Source organism: Cyprinodon variegatus, unplaced genomic scaffold, assembly GCF_000732505.1.
Source record: "Cyprinodon variegatus isolate N-32 unplaced genomic scaffold, C_variegatus-1.0 Scaffold70, whole genome shotgun sequence".
NCBI classification, from domain to species: domain Eukaryota; kingdom Metazoa; phylum Chordata; class Actinopteri; order Cyprinodontiformes; family Cyprinodontidae; genus Cyprinodon; species Cyprinodon variegatus.
The window spans coordinates 512,149-527,184 of NW_015150523.1; the positions used below are offsets into that span (position 1 = coordinate 512,149).

The following is a 15,036-nucleotide window of genomic DNA, read 5'->3' on the forward strand; positions in this document are numbered from 1 at the left end:
CAGCTCCCATGTCAGAGGATGAAGAGAGAACATCCAGCCAGTCACAGTCAGAGAAACAGGGCTACACTGGAAAACAGGCTGATCTCAAACATCTATAAACAAAGGTGTTGATGGCAGCAGCACAGCTCATATTTCTCTCCAGGATGGAGTCACAGCCAAACTGGAACAGACGAGGCAAAGCTACTTTGAGAAAAAGCAGAGAGCATAACGTTAGAGGTTAAACTAACAGATTCTACAGAGTGGAGGAATAGAGATATACCGTAATGAAGCAAAATGATGAAATTGGGGTCCCCATGTCCTCCAGAAGTCTAAGCCTATAGCAGCATAACTATAGAGATAGTTCAGGATAACCTGAGCCCCTCTGCATTTGCTTTACATGTCAGTACATAATAAAAATGATCTTAACATAGCCTACTTGTTTCTGTGTCCATGGTGGTAAAAGTAACACTAAAGTGTTGCTAAGTGGTGGGTGCATTACGCCTATCAAAGTGTGTGAAACATTTATTGCCCTTTGGTCTGGGAAAAAAAAAAAACTAGGAATACTTCATAATTTGAAAACCACCCAATAAAAAGACATCTTTCAAGTAGAGGCAAAGAAGACTTTGCCCATATTGTAAAGCCAATTGGAACTCGAATAGAAAAGAAAAAGAAATTAAAAAAATCAAACTCATTTAACAAGACGTTAAAATTCACTTAACAGAAAAAAATTACCATTAAGAGAAGCTGTTTTTTTTTTTAAAGTATTCGCTTCCAAATCGTCTCAGTTTGGAGTCTTTCTGCGTGGATTTTCTATTTGGCTTGGTCTCCAGGTATTCATGTCAAATGTATCCATCTACATTGTCCTCAGGTCTGTGAGCATGTGTGCAATCTTGCTGGTTCTGTGATGGACTTGTCCACGGTGTTCCCTGCCTCCCTCCCTCCAAGGAAGGCCGTAGATACAAACCCTCCACTGATCATTAAAATGGATTAAATAACCTAGAAACAATCAGGACATAAACCTGTCTTTTATGATTTGCTGGAACTTCAGATTTTTGTAGTTACTGCAAACTTCTAATGAACTGAAGCAATGTTGTTCAGAGAAACTGTGGAATCACTGTTGTTGGGTCACAGGTTTCTACTTCTTTAAAACATAAATTAGCATAAAATTAAGGAAATCTGTAAATAGAAATATGAAAACAATTCAATCCAAAAGGAAACCTTGAAAAACATTTTAATCAAAAGGTTTTCAGAGCAACTTTGTTGTTTTCACTGATTTTTTTTCCCATTTATTTTTCCTTAAAAAAATTGCAATTTTGAATTTTCAGTATTTTGAATTTTATCTTTTCAGATTCAGTTTGAAAATGACACACTTTTCAAATTGTGATTTACCGATCACATTCTCTCACACAGAGTCGTTCTAGACCACTGAAATGTCCAGCAGACTTCAGAGGAAATCCCACCCCCAGAAGTCAGGGAGAATGTGATCTGGAAAACTCAATAATAAAAAAAAAAAAATGCAATTCTCAATCTTAAAACCACAAAGTTGGGAGAATTAAAATCTGTTTGTTTTTTTAAAGAATTAAAAAGAAAGCAAAGTTACTCTCAAAACCCATTTTTTATTCCAATATTTTTCAGTTTCATTCCTAGAATTCATTATTTTTATATATTTCATTTACATAACATGATCCTTACAATAATAATGTAACAATTCTCCCATATGAAAATGTGTTTAATGTTTAAGGTTTTGTTTGGGTTGCATCCAATTGTAGAACTTATAAAAGACCAGTTCATTTGTTTGACCATTTGCTGATATCTAAAACCTCACAGCTAAAAAACAGGTTGTTTCTTTAATATTTCAACAGCTAACGTGGCTAATTATACCATAGATGCATTGCTTCTGATTAATTAATTCAACTGGATGTTGGATTAATGTGGGACCCTGTGTGGATAGAGGCAAGTTTTCGGTTAACTCTTCATGCTAAACTTAGAACAATAACTGGGAGAAATTTAAAAGATGGAAGTTTAGAACAGGAAGAGCTCCGGCTGTAACACAATAAATGGTTCCAGAAATTAAGAGCGAGTCGATGAATAGAAAATTTGTCATTTAATGCAACATAATTGTGACTGAATTACAGTTAATCTCATGGAAATAAATCACCAAACTGACAGACAGGCCGTTTCATACAGGAATATATTACAGTGTGCCTTGTTATATAATACAGTCAGGTTGTTTTCTTTTTTTAATAAAAAATAAGCACTGGAGGAGAAAGTGATGCTTTTTTTTTCGATTTTATTGTAAATTGGACATTATGCACATTATTTAGCGACTCATGTCTTGTTAATGAAGCTTTTTTTTTTAAGTGGTCCGAACTCCCTGCGCTGAGTGAGAGTTCAGACAATTTCAAGTCAAAACAAAAAAAAAAAAAGGCTAGGACTGAAGAGTTGAGACGGTGAGGAAAGTACCAGAATGAGGAGGGGGGGGGACAAGAACACTGTCTGTTAAAGTTGACTGTGCTACAGATAAACACAAAAGCTTTTATTGGTTCGATGTCATTGACTGCATGGAGCATTAACAGTGGAGTGAAAGGACTCATTCGTTTTAGTCGTAAATATCTGGACTCTTTTATAATAAACAAAAAAAGATTCTCCCAAAAAATGACTTTTTTTTTTAAACCACATCTGCAAAATCAATCTGCTGCTCATAAGGTCAAAATAAAGGTGTGGCCTCACTCACAATTATTGCACGAGTGGTAACGAACTATAAGGTGGGTTTTGCTCTTTTTCCTATGTCTTCCAATGTTTCCTCTACTTTTCGTTTTGTTTTTTTAAACCATTGATCCAATCAACAGAGGAGCTCACGGTGCAGAAAAGAAAGGTAGCCGTGTAACGACCTGTGAGGCCAAACCCTTCTTTGCTCCTGTTTTCTCTAATTCTTGTACAAAGACAATACAACTATCCAGTCATGCAACATTGTTTGGGAGGGGGTGAGGGGTCAGGGAGGGGATCTGTCTGAATTCCTCTGATGTTTTTTTGTTTTCTTTTTCTTAAGCATTTTGCATCTCCTTGCCAATCTTGTAGCTCAGGATCTTGTTCCAATCGATCTTGGTGCGTGTCACAGGAAGTTGGCGGCGTAAGGCTTTGAAGGTAGTGTCCGACATGGTCTGGTAATTCTCATTAATGGCCGTCTGAGGAAGACAAAAGAAAAAAGGAAGATGAAAATTATGAGGGTTTTTTTTCCTAATCAAAACTTTTTCTTTTCAACCATTGGATAAATCATCACATCGTCTGCATAAGTATATTCTTCAATTTTGAAAAAACTGAAATTAAATCAGCTGCTGTTCTTTAACCCTCTGGAGGGTCTAGCCAGCCTCATAAAACTGTTGTAAAGGCAAACAGTAGTCTTATAGAGAGTCCCTCAGATGGGACAGTTAATGAATTGAAGTCTAATTTCCTTTACTAAATGATGCACTAGGACGTTGGGTCACTTTCTGAACTACTGTTGATTTACCTTCAGTCTTAGTTCGGTTTAATTCAATTCAATTCAGTTTATTTATATAGCGCCAAATTCACAACACATGTCATCTCAAGGCACTTTACAGTTCAACCAGATCATACAGTCANGTCATCTCAAGGCACTTTACAGTTCAACCAGATCATACAGTCAAATTGATACAAAGTTTTCTATCTAAGGAAAACCAGTTGATTGCATTGACTCAAATACAATCCCTCACACTAAGCATGCTTGTAGCGACAGTGGAGAGGAAAAACCCCCTTTTAACAGGAAGAAACCTCCAGCAGAACCAGGCTCAGTGTGAGCGGCCGTCGGCCTCGGCAGATGGCCGACCCCAGTTTAATCTGTGTTTTTAAGAAACACAGATTAAACAAAATTATTTGCTACATGTTTCAAGAAAACATGGACTGTTGTAGTGAAAAGATCAGTTGATGTGGATTACAGTGCTTAACATGGTTTAAATAAATCTAAATGATGCTTCCCTCTGGTTGATTCAGTTAATCAACACTAAGATGGCTGCAGAGGGCAGTATAGAGCCACTTCCTGTATGTGGCTCAAACAGAAGCAAAAAAAGTGAATCAAGTTTTATTCTTTTATTCTTATACATTTTTCTAAGGTCCATTTTTGCATGACAATTTTTTCTATATCTTTTAGCTGCTTTAAACACCAGAATTTCAAAAGGGATTTTCTATTCTATTAATAATTATGTTAAAAACATTTCCTTATAAGATAAAAAAAAACCTGACCGAAAAATACTGAAATGCTCCCCCTTTTAGCCGATTTTAAGAGCTTTAAGGGAGATAAATACATTTGTACATTTGATATTCTAAGACTTACAAAAGTATATTCTGATTGAAAATTAAAAATGCATTAGGTCAGTACAATTTAAAATCAGCATTTTATGGATTTTCATTTATCAAGAATGGTGTCGAAAGGTGATGTTAAAAGGAGTGTGGACTCCAACTAGTATGTCAAAATATTTGACAAGCAAATGAAGTTAATTTTTAATAATAAATGATTTAAAGAAAATCGAAATAGTCAATTGAAATATAATTGATACATAAGATAACCTCTAATCATTAGCTGCAGCCAAAATAGAGAGAACTGTTAATACTATTCCCTGATAACACCCCAAGCTACAGATCTGTCTGTATTCACCACAATAACAGACAACATTTAACTTCCAGCCTGAACCAACAGCGGAGGCTCCTGCTTAAGTAAAAAATGTTTTATCTAAAAAGCTCTCACCCTGTAGAGTTTCTCCCATGAGACCTGTTAGCCCTCATGTTGCATTCACTGATCAGAGAGGCCCACATAATGTGATTTCAGATTATTAAAACCACCTACCTGATAGTCACTCTCTGCAGCTTTTATGATCTTAACAAACTCCTGAGCAGTTGAAGCCTCATTCTAGAGGATGAAAGACAACAATCATTTAGACTGACGTTCCAAAGCAAACTTACATGAGCACCATTCATTAGGTCTTCATTAATAAAGTGAACTTTTTGAAGTTCTACTCACAGAAACCGACATGGACTCCTGAACCTCCTTGTGGCTCACCAGCTGAACATTCCCATCCTCATAGTAATGAACCTACACAGATAAAAGCATGAAGGTTGTCATTTTGGGCCTTTTAGTTCCAGGTACTTTTTTCTTTTTGCCAACTTGAAATAAACGTTGGCATGAGAAGTAAACTGTGTGGCAAGGCAAGGCAAACACAATTCAGTACAAGGACAATTCAAAGTGCTTTACATGATTAAACAATAATAGAGGAAAAATAAAAGCAAATGAAGATTAAAAACGTGATAAAAGCAGCTAGTAAAACAGACAAAACAGTTGGAACACAACCTTACCGTAAATGAAAAAATGTATTCTATAAAAAATATTTAAAAAATGTATCTGAAAAAAAAAAAAAATGTGTGTGTGTGTGTTGAATAAAATAATTGTTGAATAGTTTGTTGCATATCCAAACAAAATGGAGTGCTGAAAAGATTAGTCGAAATCGATTATGGTTAAAAAAAAAAAAAATGTGTATAGCATGGTTTAAATAAATCTATTGTTTAATTATTTGTTGATAAGAAATATAAGCAATTAGTTTGTCCAAGGGGGGGTGAGAACAGTTACTCTCTAAACATTATTTTGTTTATGAAGTTTTTCAAAGTTTAAAGTTCTTCACATTCCCATCTAGAAAATCATGTTAATTGCAACAATAATGGCACAAAATTCACTCCGTAAAAACAGAGGAACACGTTTCACAGCTTCTAGTTAATGCAGATCTGTCTGACTGGACACAATATCTGAAGGTTATTCTCAGCTTTGTTTATTATACATCATGAAAAGCTCCAAAAAAGGGAAAAAAAATTACTTGGGAGACTTTTTACATGTCATGGTGTCATGGGGGAACTGAAAGACTAGACGTTTATCTCTTATTTAACCTAAAAAAAAAAAAATTGCTTTCAAGAACAGATCATCACAGCGCAGCAAAAGATTCACATCTACCTACAAAAAGAAAGACCAAATCGAATACCTGGATTTTCATGATTCCTGCCACTTGAGTGGTTGAGGGAGAGATGGTGAATTTCCACTCTGACCTCCAGCGTCCATTCCTGCACAAACAAACAAAGAACAATAGACTGTAATCACCACAGCCACACATTAGAAAACTTCCTGCATATGAAGGGAAATGGTCCCTTTATCTTTGCAAACAGAACAAACTGTGAAAAACATTTAAAGGGAAAAAAGTTTTCTCAGATCTTATTTTATTTTTCCCAGGTTTAGTTTTCATATCTTATTTTTTCACAGTTTTGTTTTTATTTATTTAATTTTTTACAGATTTTTTTTTATGAAAATGTTGCAAACTTCCAACAGACCAATGGAAATGAGTCTCATACAGAAGACCCCGCCCCCAAAGGTGAAGAGAGAGTGATCTGGAAAAATGCATTTTGAACTGGATGCATTTCGTAAAGCTTAATCTGAAAACTCAAAGAAAAAAAATCTGAGAAAAAGTTGTTCTCATAACCTTTTTTAAAGTTTCGTCCCTGGATAGCTTTTTTCCCCCAACATTTTCATTTAGAAAACGTATTCTTTTCAAAATAACAGAACAAATTCACTCCATACTTGTTTGGTTTTAACACTCAAGCATGATTGGTTTATTTTCAGTCAGGTTCTGGTCATAAAATACTTCCTGCAGCACACTGCAAAGGTTGAAGGCATCCTGGCAGTGTTGGAGTGATCAAAGCAGCCATTTGTTGGATCGCTGACTTCAGCATTTCACAGTAATGCAACAAGTCAACAGCTAAATATAACCCTGTTAGCCGATATGAGAGGAGCAGCTACCTTTGTTGAGCCTGCTGCTGCCGGTACTGATCCACCAGCAGCTGCGACTCATCGTTTTGCCTGACCTCTGCCAAGAACCAAGCCAACTATTGGGTTTGGGCTCAGTTATACAGCAGCATTGAAGGTGTATGTTCCAGGTCACCTGGTGCTTTAAAAAAAAAAGATCCCTGCTGAGTCACCATCAGCTGATCTGGATGCAGCTGGTAGGTTCAGCAACACCGACCAACCGCTCGCTCTATGACTTTTCAGTTCATTGTTGGGTGGAAGAACTACGTGTAGCTCATGGATTAAAGGCCAGAAGACACGGAATCTGATTTTGCATCCGATCAGACAGAAAATCGTGTTGGGCGAGGTTGTGGCGTCCACCGCTCATTGAAAGTCGTTTGGGATAATCGAACCTAACATGATTTTACACAAGGGGGTTTGCATAGGTCTCACTGAGAGAGACCCTACATCTATTTTAGACGGACTATGCAGCAATTTAGGAGCAATTTCATGGGTCCGACAGGAAGATAGATGTGGTTACAAAGTAAAACATCCGCTTTGGGGGAAAATACTAAATTAAATCTGTTAATCGCATGGGGAAGGGTCAATTTTGGAGTTGCACATCGTATATATATTTAAGCCTAGACAGACTCTTGCAAAAACTATAAATGAAACATTAAAAAACAATACTTAACCCAGGAGTTCAGGAGGACAGAAAAGCTATAGTAGGGACCCTCTTTGAGCCTTGCAAACACAACAAGGGCTAGAAAGAGCAGTTTATCAATCCACATAAAAAAACAAACAAACAGATATAGTAAAAGAGTTATCGTCTCACAGCCTCACAAAAAAGAAAAAACAACGTTACGATAAACTTCCCAGATCTCTCTGAGAATCCCCTCTTTGCCTCAGTCAGCACATAAACTGTCCCACAGCATTTATTGCTGTGTTTTTCTTTTTTTTAGGCGTAGACCTTATTAAGGTTTTTATATGGGCATATGAACATTCTCTATCAGTTCTGGTTTGAGATGCTGCACAGACTCGTTAAGTGGGGCTTTGCTTTGTAGAATGCACCTCTGTTTTTATTGTTTTTTTTATAACTTTTCATAATCTGTCCAAGTCAAATGTGGGAAATTGTTATAATTTGTGTGGCACAGAGGCGGAAGTGAAAAAAATCTGCGCAGATCATTCCATGTTGCCAGAGCCTCTCTACACACTCAGTGTGACATGGGAAAAACTTGGATCAGAGATTAAAAACAGTCGTACGCAACCAGTGTTTTCAGACCTCAACAGGCTCATCTGATAGAGATCCTTTATCCACTGGAGATCCAACAGGAAGTAGAAACAGAAATGACAGCTGTGTTTTTATTTAGCTGGCCGGCAGAGCTCCGTCAGCTACTTCAAACATATACAATGTTTCAGCAAAGACTGTATAAATAACAGATAACCTAAATATGTTATCCCTACAGCGCCCCCTGCTGCATAATTACATGTGGGAATCAGTGATGGTATATTTTTGTAGGATCATCTACTACTAAGACGAAATCCTCAGAATAATTGAAATTTGGTTTTGATAAGGGCTGAAACAATCAGGTTAATTGTGATTAATCTAAATTAATTTAAATCAATTTATTGATTGATTAATTGCTCAGAAAATAACTAAAGTGCTTCTATAAGAAATTCATGAAAAACACAGATAGTAACATATTTTTGTTACAACATAATCTTAGAGCATTTACGCTAATACAGGCCCTTTTATTTATTCATTTTATTTTGGGGTTTTTTTTGTTTTTACTTAGCTTATTAACTTATTAATGTTTCGTTTAGCTTTTTACCCTTTTTTCTTGTTCACTTTTTTCAACTTGGATAGGCAGACTCCCATAAGGGGTATGCAAGTGATCAAAAAGGTATTTCACCATGTAAAGTGTTAATGTACAAATAATTAGTACAGAGTTATCATCACTCTTATCTAATTTACATGAATACTATGATTTTAAAACAGGATCAAAACCTGTGGTAGCACACCAAGGCAGGAATGGGATGGTTGCATTTATCACTGTGATAAAACTGTAACAACACAAAAATAAAAAAAGTAAAGTAATGGAAACTAGGGGAGAGTAATTCATCACCCTTTTATGAGTAACTCTGTTTTAATTATGCATTTGGCATTAGAGATATAAGTTATTGATTAATGAATTAATCTGAAGTTTATTAATCTTATTGTTCGACTAACGATTAATTTATAAGCTGTGTTTTTTTTCTTCTTCTCCTGTATCAAGAGGGTTTTTTCCATAACATGAAGGGATAAATATTCTTTACAACAGTCCCAATTAAAAATCAAAAGTAGTAAATCATTATATTTTAACTGTTCCAGCTGTATTAAATGTGGACTGAATGAACAAAAATATTTTTTTCTTATACATTATGAAACTACACATATTTAAGAAATAACAACAGGAACCTTTTAGGTTACTGAATGACAAGAGATGAATAAAAAATGTGTAACACTGTCATTATTAGATGAGGTCTGTCGCTCTGACATGCTGTTACCACTTTGTTTTAATGAAGTGGATGCTAACTGTGATGCTTCTTGTTTTTTTATGGAATCCACAATAGGAATGAGTGACAGCTCCCTCTTGTGAATGATTGTAACATTGCAAGACTGAATATCTTTTTCCAAGTGAAATATATCAGTTAGTGGGATGCAACAAACTTTAATATGATAAACTGTTAATTAATCCAAAGTTATTTGTTTACATTTCTACTCTACATTTCTGTAAAGGAGCAAAATGCAGGCTGGATGAATATATCTCCATGTTAATATTAACAGAAAGGTTTTTACCCGAAAACTAATACAAAAATAAGTCTATGTATCAAAATATGTACATTTAGCAGATAATGGTACTATTGCAATGAAAATAATCAGTGTTTGCCTTTGCATATTATGAAGAAAATAATTTAATGAAGTAGATTTAGCTGTGACCCAAATCAAAATGCAACCAAACTTTTAAAACAAGAATATGTATTCAGTTTTAACTCCTCTAACTAGTCGCAGTCACAGAAGTTCTGGGATCACTACAGAGAGCGACGCCTCAGCCCAATAAAACCCAGCAGCAGAGAGGATTGGCTCAGTTCCTATCCTGTTAGATTAACAGCTCAACTACTCAGCATCAGAAGTCCTTGGACAATTATTGTGTTAGCCTTAAAGGGCCTAAACGCATCTTACATATATTATGCATAGTCTGATTATTTCCTGAAACCAACATCCTCAGGATCTAATGTGTCACAGCTTGGGGAAAAAAGGGGCAGCAGCTTCCATCTTCAAACAGATTCAGACGTACCAGAAATTTTTGGGTTGAAACTGATGGCACTCGATGCACACGATGATGGTTTTATGACCGTCGATGGTTTTCCCATAAATCTGAAGGGAGTAGAGAGACAGATTAAGGTGATATATATTGGACGTGTGACCTGCTGTGTGTGAAGGCTCTGTGGAAGGCGGCTGATACGTACGGTGCACACTCCGTTAGGATAGTGCTCCTTGACGTAGGCCCTGACAGCGGAGTCCACAGCGCTCCTCCAGCCTTCCATGGAGCCCTCAACGTCATGCGGACGAGGGTCGCTGGCCTCCTTCCTCAGGTGGTCAAACTTGAAGGAGATCTTATTCTTTGGGTCGAGAACCCGGCCGTTTCCGAGGTCACCATGCTCTGTGATTAAGACCTGAGACACAGAGGAGGCAAAGAGGGAATATTTAAAAATTGATGCCGACTTAAACTTTCCATCTGCCTTCCAGTTCAACGCTTAGCTCAGCCTGCTGGATGTCTGACAGGGGAGTTGGAGTCTGGGAGGAAGGAACACAAGGACATGATGACATCTTTACACAATCCACTGCAATCCTTCCACAACATAGAAACACATCTGACTAACAGACGACAACAACAAACAGCTACGACTGAAGAAACAGCTGATCTTGTTTGATACTTTCATTCTATAGTGTTTCTACAATATAAAGATTTCAATAAAACAAATCTTACTTATGTTAATGAGCTCTGCTTTGTCTATTGGCTTTATGTTTTGTTCATTTCAGTTAGGCTCACAATTATTCATACCACAGGCAGCTAAAGTTTTACACATTACATTCCTTTCAAATTACATTTTCCTAGATCGCATTCTCTTCATGTCTGGGGGGCGGGCTTTCCTTCGGACAGACTCATTTCTATTGTTCATTGTTTATACTGGTCTCCAGGTGAAGAGAATTTGAAAAAAAATCTGGAAATCACAATTTGAAAAGTATTAATTTTGTAAAGGTCAATCTGAAAAGGGGAAAATTTAAATAAAAACTGAAACTCTAAAGTCTGTCAGTAAAAATGTGAAGTTAAATTAAAAAAAGGGCGGATAAACAAATAAAATCTGAGAAAAAAAGCAAAGTTGCTTTCAAAACTATGTTGTTTGCAAAAATAATGGAATAAAATCCCCTCCACACAGGGCTGGAATTGAAGACGGATTCTTTATTTGCTCATAGTTCCTGTCCTGCTGGAGGGTCGACCTCTAATCCGACCGGTTCCCTGTCCATCTTAAGGCACATCCCCTCAGCATGACTCTGCCATCACCATCCTTCACAGTGAGCTTGATGTGTCCAGGGTTGTGCTTTCTGTTTATGGTAGTATTGACTATTTCAAACCCTCTCAATCGGAATAAATCATCATATTAAAGCTGCTTGAATTCATTTTCTTCTACATTTTCCATGGATAAGGGAAACAGGAGCTCACCTGATCTTCATAGCCCTCAACTTTCACCGGTGTAAACTGGTCCAAGTTGTACTGTGCAAAAGCACTGGAAGAAAAAACAAAAACGGAGTTAAAGATGATAAAGATGTATTTTAGGTTCAAATCAACACCATGAACAGATAAGCAAACTCAAAGCCAGTCAGAGCCACAGGGATCAGCACTAACAATCTGTTGTCAACGCCTTTCAAAGCATAGCTATATAAAGGCAAATAGTTCTTCAGCTGGAGGACCGCTGACAGTGTAATCATTATGGGCCCCTACTCCTTTGATCAACAATTGGCCTAAACTCAGAGAAAGGATATTTACTGGAGCGACTCAAGCCTCCCCACGGGTCAGAGCCACTTTAAAAAGGACTAAGAGTATTCAGCAAATGTAGTCAAACTGTTTCTCATCAGGTGTTGTTGACACCGTTTTAGTAATGACAGTAAAAATGAGAGGAGACTTACTGTGCTGCACCCTCCCTGAGAAGATTGTCATTGTTGAGCAGCAATCGCACATCTGAGGAGAAAAATGGAGAGAGGGTAAGTGAGGACAGTAAAAAGCACGAGGGAGAAAAGGTGAAGGCAACAAGTGCAGGTGGATTTCCATCAAAGGCTGCCAGAAGCAGACTAACATGCTCAGTGGAAAAGGCTAAAAGATTAACAGGAGATCAAAGTGGGCAGGGTATTTGGGGGGGTATTGCTGTTTGAGCTGGGATCGTAAGCCCCCCTGTCATGCCAAAACACAGGCTCTACCCTTAAGCGGTGCCAGCCTGTGTTCTGCAGGATGAAGCATCTGAACCTTGCTGCTCTAAAGCGGGTCGCCGTGGTTCCCAAAGACCCAGAAAGGATTTTTATATTGATTTCTTTTACGGCAACTCCAAAAGATCAAAGAAAGCTCCAGGTTGTTATCTGACAATGGAAAAAAAACTCCACGCCTAATGAAACTGCAGAATACTTGGCCACCTGGAGCCATTATACAGATTCCTATGAAATAAAAGCAGAACTAAGAAAAAAAATTAATTAAATAAGGAATCCAGTTACCCGAAAAGATTCTTTGAATTTATGAAGAAATACCTTTTTACCTTTTTAATCAAATAATTGGTTAAGGAACCAAACAGTGAGTGAAATGCCTAATTTTAGAAGGAATCTACATTTGGAAAGTCACTAAAAAATAAAAAATAAACGTTTTAATAACGGCAAAGCAAATATTACGAACGTCAGCTCAGTTTAAAGCAATGTGATGAAAGTCACCGGGAACTATGGGACATTTGTTTGCACCGGTTCCCAGGTTATATTTTAAATGACAAATGACCATCTGACGACCCCCTTAAAATATCTATTAAATCTATTTAATCAAGAAAGATTTAAAAATAATTATACAGAGGTATATGAACAACAAAAACATCTTATTACATAACAGTTTAGCAGATAAATAAATGCATTTTTATAAACTTTATAGAAGTGGATTATTGGATCGGTTTTCTTTCCGAGATCCTCTATTCCAATGTTGCGGCAAAAAGCAGCTTCTGTGAATGCTATTTTAATTTCCTCTTCTCATGTTTTGGATGCCCACCCCAGAGCAAAGGCAGCTGCAGACGCTCAGTCTGGCGGACGAACATGGACATGTCTAAGCGGAGAAACCAGCAGAATCAGATGCAGATAACAACCTGCTGCACAACGGCTCTGCTGGAATCCAAACAGGATTAGACCAAAGACACTGTGGGATACCCCAGAAATGTCTTAGAGACCGCTGATCCAATGCAGCAACCTATAAACAACGTCCCCCTGGTTCTGTAATCTGGGCTACGATGTCTGAAAGCCCGGTAATCTTGAGGAAACTGAGATCTGAAATCTATCATCTATCCGGTTTCCAGTATAACTGTGAGAGCGTAAAAGCACAAAGTGACGAGGTTAGTCCTGCGAGCAGCAACGTGTCGCCGTGTTTGCTTATCTGCTGAACATCAGTGCTGCCTTTCAGAATCAGATTGGAAGAAATGACTTCTGCTGCCTACGGCTTTTAAAAAAAAGCCTCAGAGTGAAAAGACAGAACAGGGAAGAAGTGATCAGTGAAGTACTGCGATGTTTGACAGCTATATGTCTGCAGCCTCGTACTTTCTAAGTGAATAAGATCTGGAAAAAGCTATTTAAAAAGAATGTGTTTCCTAAAACTCAAACTGAAAGAGAGACAAAAAAAGAAAATATAAAATCTGTTAATTTTTTTTTTATTAGAGCTAAAAGAAAAATGTTTGAAAAAAATATATCTAAATAGAATACTTTAAATAATATATTAAAGAATATATCTGACAAAACAAAATCTAAGAATCCAGCAAAGCTGTTCTCTTCTTGACTATATATTTTTTTAAGTTCAATTCCGGAATGCAATTTTTTTACTTTTAATTTCCAAATTATAAAACATATTCTTTGCAACAATTGTGCAACAGAATTTACTCCATATATGTAAAAAAATGACAAAACATCATATTCCTTCCTGCATGTTTGTAGTGTCTGTGATAAGTTCAGCTGACTAAAGCTCAGTGAGGAATTCAGCTCCATGTCACCAGTTTTATCATATCCAGCAGTTTTAACCATTTTAATCAGTTTTGACACATTTAACAAAGAAGAGAAAGTCATCATCGTGACAGAGACCTGTAAAAACAATTATCCATATTTCTAAAGGGAAAATATTCACTATACTCACCGTTGAAAACTTCGTTAAACTCTCCTGGCGGAGCATGGATGACAAAGTTAGCTGCTATGCGTACCTGCAAGCAAAAAAATAACCAAGAGTTAAGACCAAATCTCTGGTTTCCTCTGGAAAAGTATACATTTTGGTTTGGAAATTAACAGATTATGCAGAATTTATGGTATGTCAGATTTGGACGGTGACTCTTATCTCTTACTAGGGCGGGGCAATTTATTACGTTTGCAGCATAATTGCAATTTAACAAAACGCTATTTTTAAATCGGTATAATATTTGAGGAAGATGCTAAATTTCTCCCTCCAGCCTGATGGTGGAGGCAGAGTTGCAGATTCATGGATGCAGGAAGCATTTAACACTTTTTCCATACAAAGGTTACAGTAAAGTCCTGTAATGATGGACGAGCAAAATCAAAGTGATGAAAAAAAATAAATAAAACCCGGACTGAAAAATTGACATTCTTGTCATCAGTGTAAAGGAAAAGCCAACTAAAATCACAGTGGCAAAATTGGTTTATCAAGATTTTTTTTCATACTGGTCCAGTTTAACACATGAAGCAGACTTTCTAATCTTCCATTTTTAAAACCCACTTTCCTGGGCTTTGTGGAGCAACAAAAACAAACGTCTCTTCTGCAGCACTTTGCAGATTTTCTCTGCTTCCCCTACATGGTCTGTGATCAATGTTTTGGCTTGGACAAGATCTTTTACAAAAAGTTACCCCTTATCTTAAATTAAAAACTGCTTTGATCTTTCATAAAATC

The 15,036-nt window shown here is 36.8% G+C and overlaps 1 protein-coding gene across 1 annotated transcript in view; it reads right to left on the reverse strand.

The window, feature by feature from the left end:
• Positions 1-2,068: 2,068 nt before the first annotated feature.
• The window catches only part of capza2 (capping protein (actin filament) muscle Z-line, alpha 2), a 30,878-nt gene continuing 17,910 nt past the window's right edge, over positions 2,069-15,036 (reverse strand). Inside the window, exons 3-11 of the mRNA XM_015372225.1 lie at positions 14,275-14,338; positions 12,042-12,093; positions 11,578-11,641; positions 10,322-10,528; positions 10,150-10,229; positions 6,018-6,096; positions 5,012-5,083; positions 4,838-4,900; positions 2,069-3,164 (exon numbers count right to left, since the gene is read on the reverse strand). Coding sequence (XP_015227711.1) covers positions 3,024-3,164; positions 4,838-4,900; positions 5,012-5,083; positions 6,018-6,096; positions 10,150-10,229; positions 10,322-10,528; positions 11,578-11,641; positions 12,042-12,093; positions 14,275-14,338 — 822 coding nt within the window. The 3' untranslated portion in view covers positions 2,069-3,023. The remainder of the gene's footprint in view (positions 3,165-4,837; positions 4,901-5,011; positions 5,084-6,017; positions 6,097-10,149; positions 10,230-10,321; positions 10,529-11,577; positions 11,642-12,041; positions 12,094-14,274; positions 14,339-15,036) is intronic.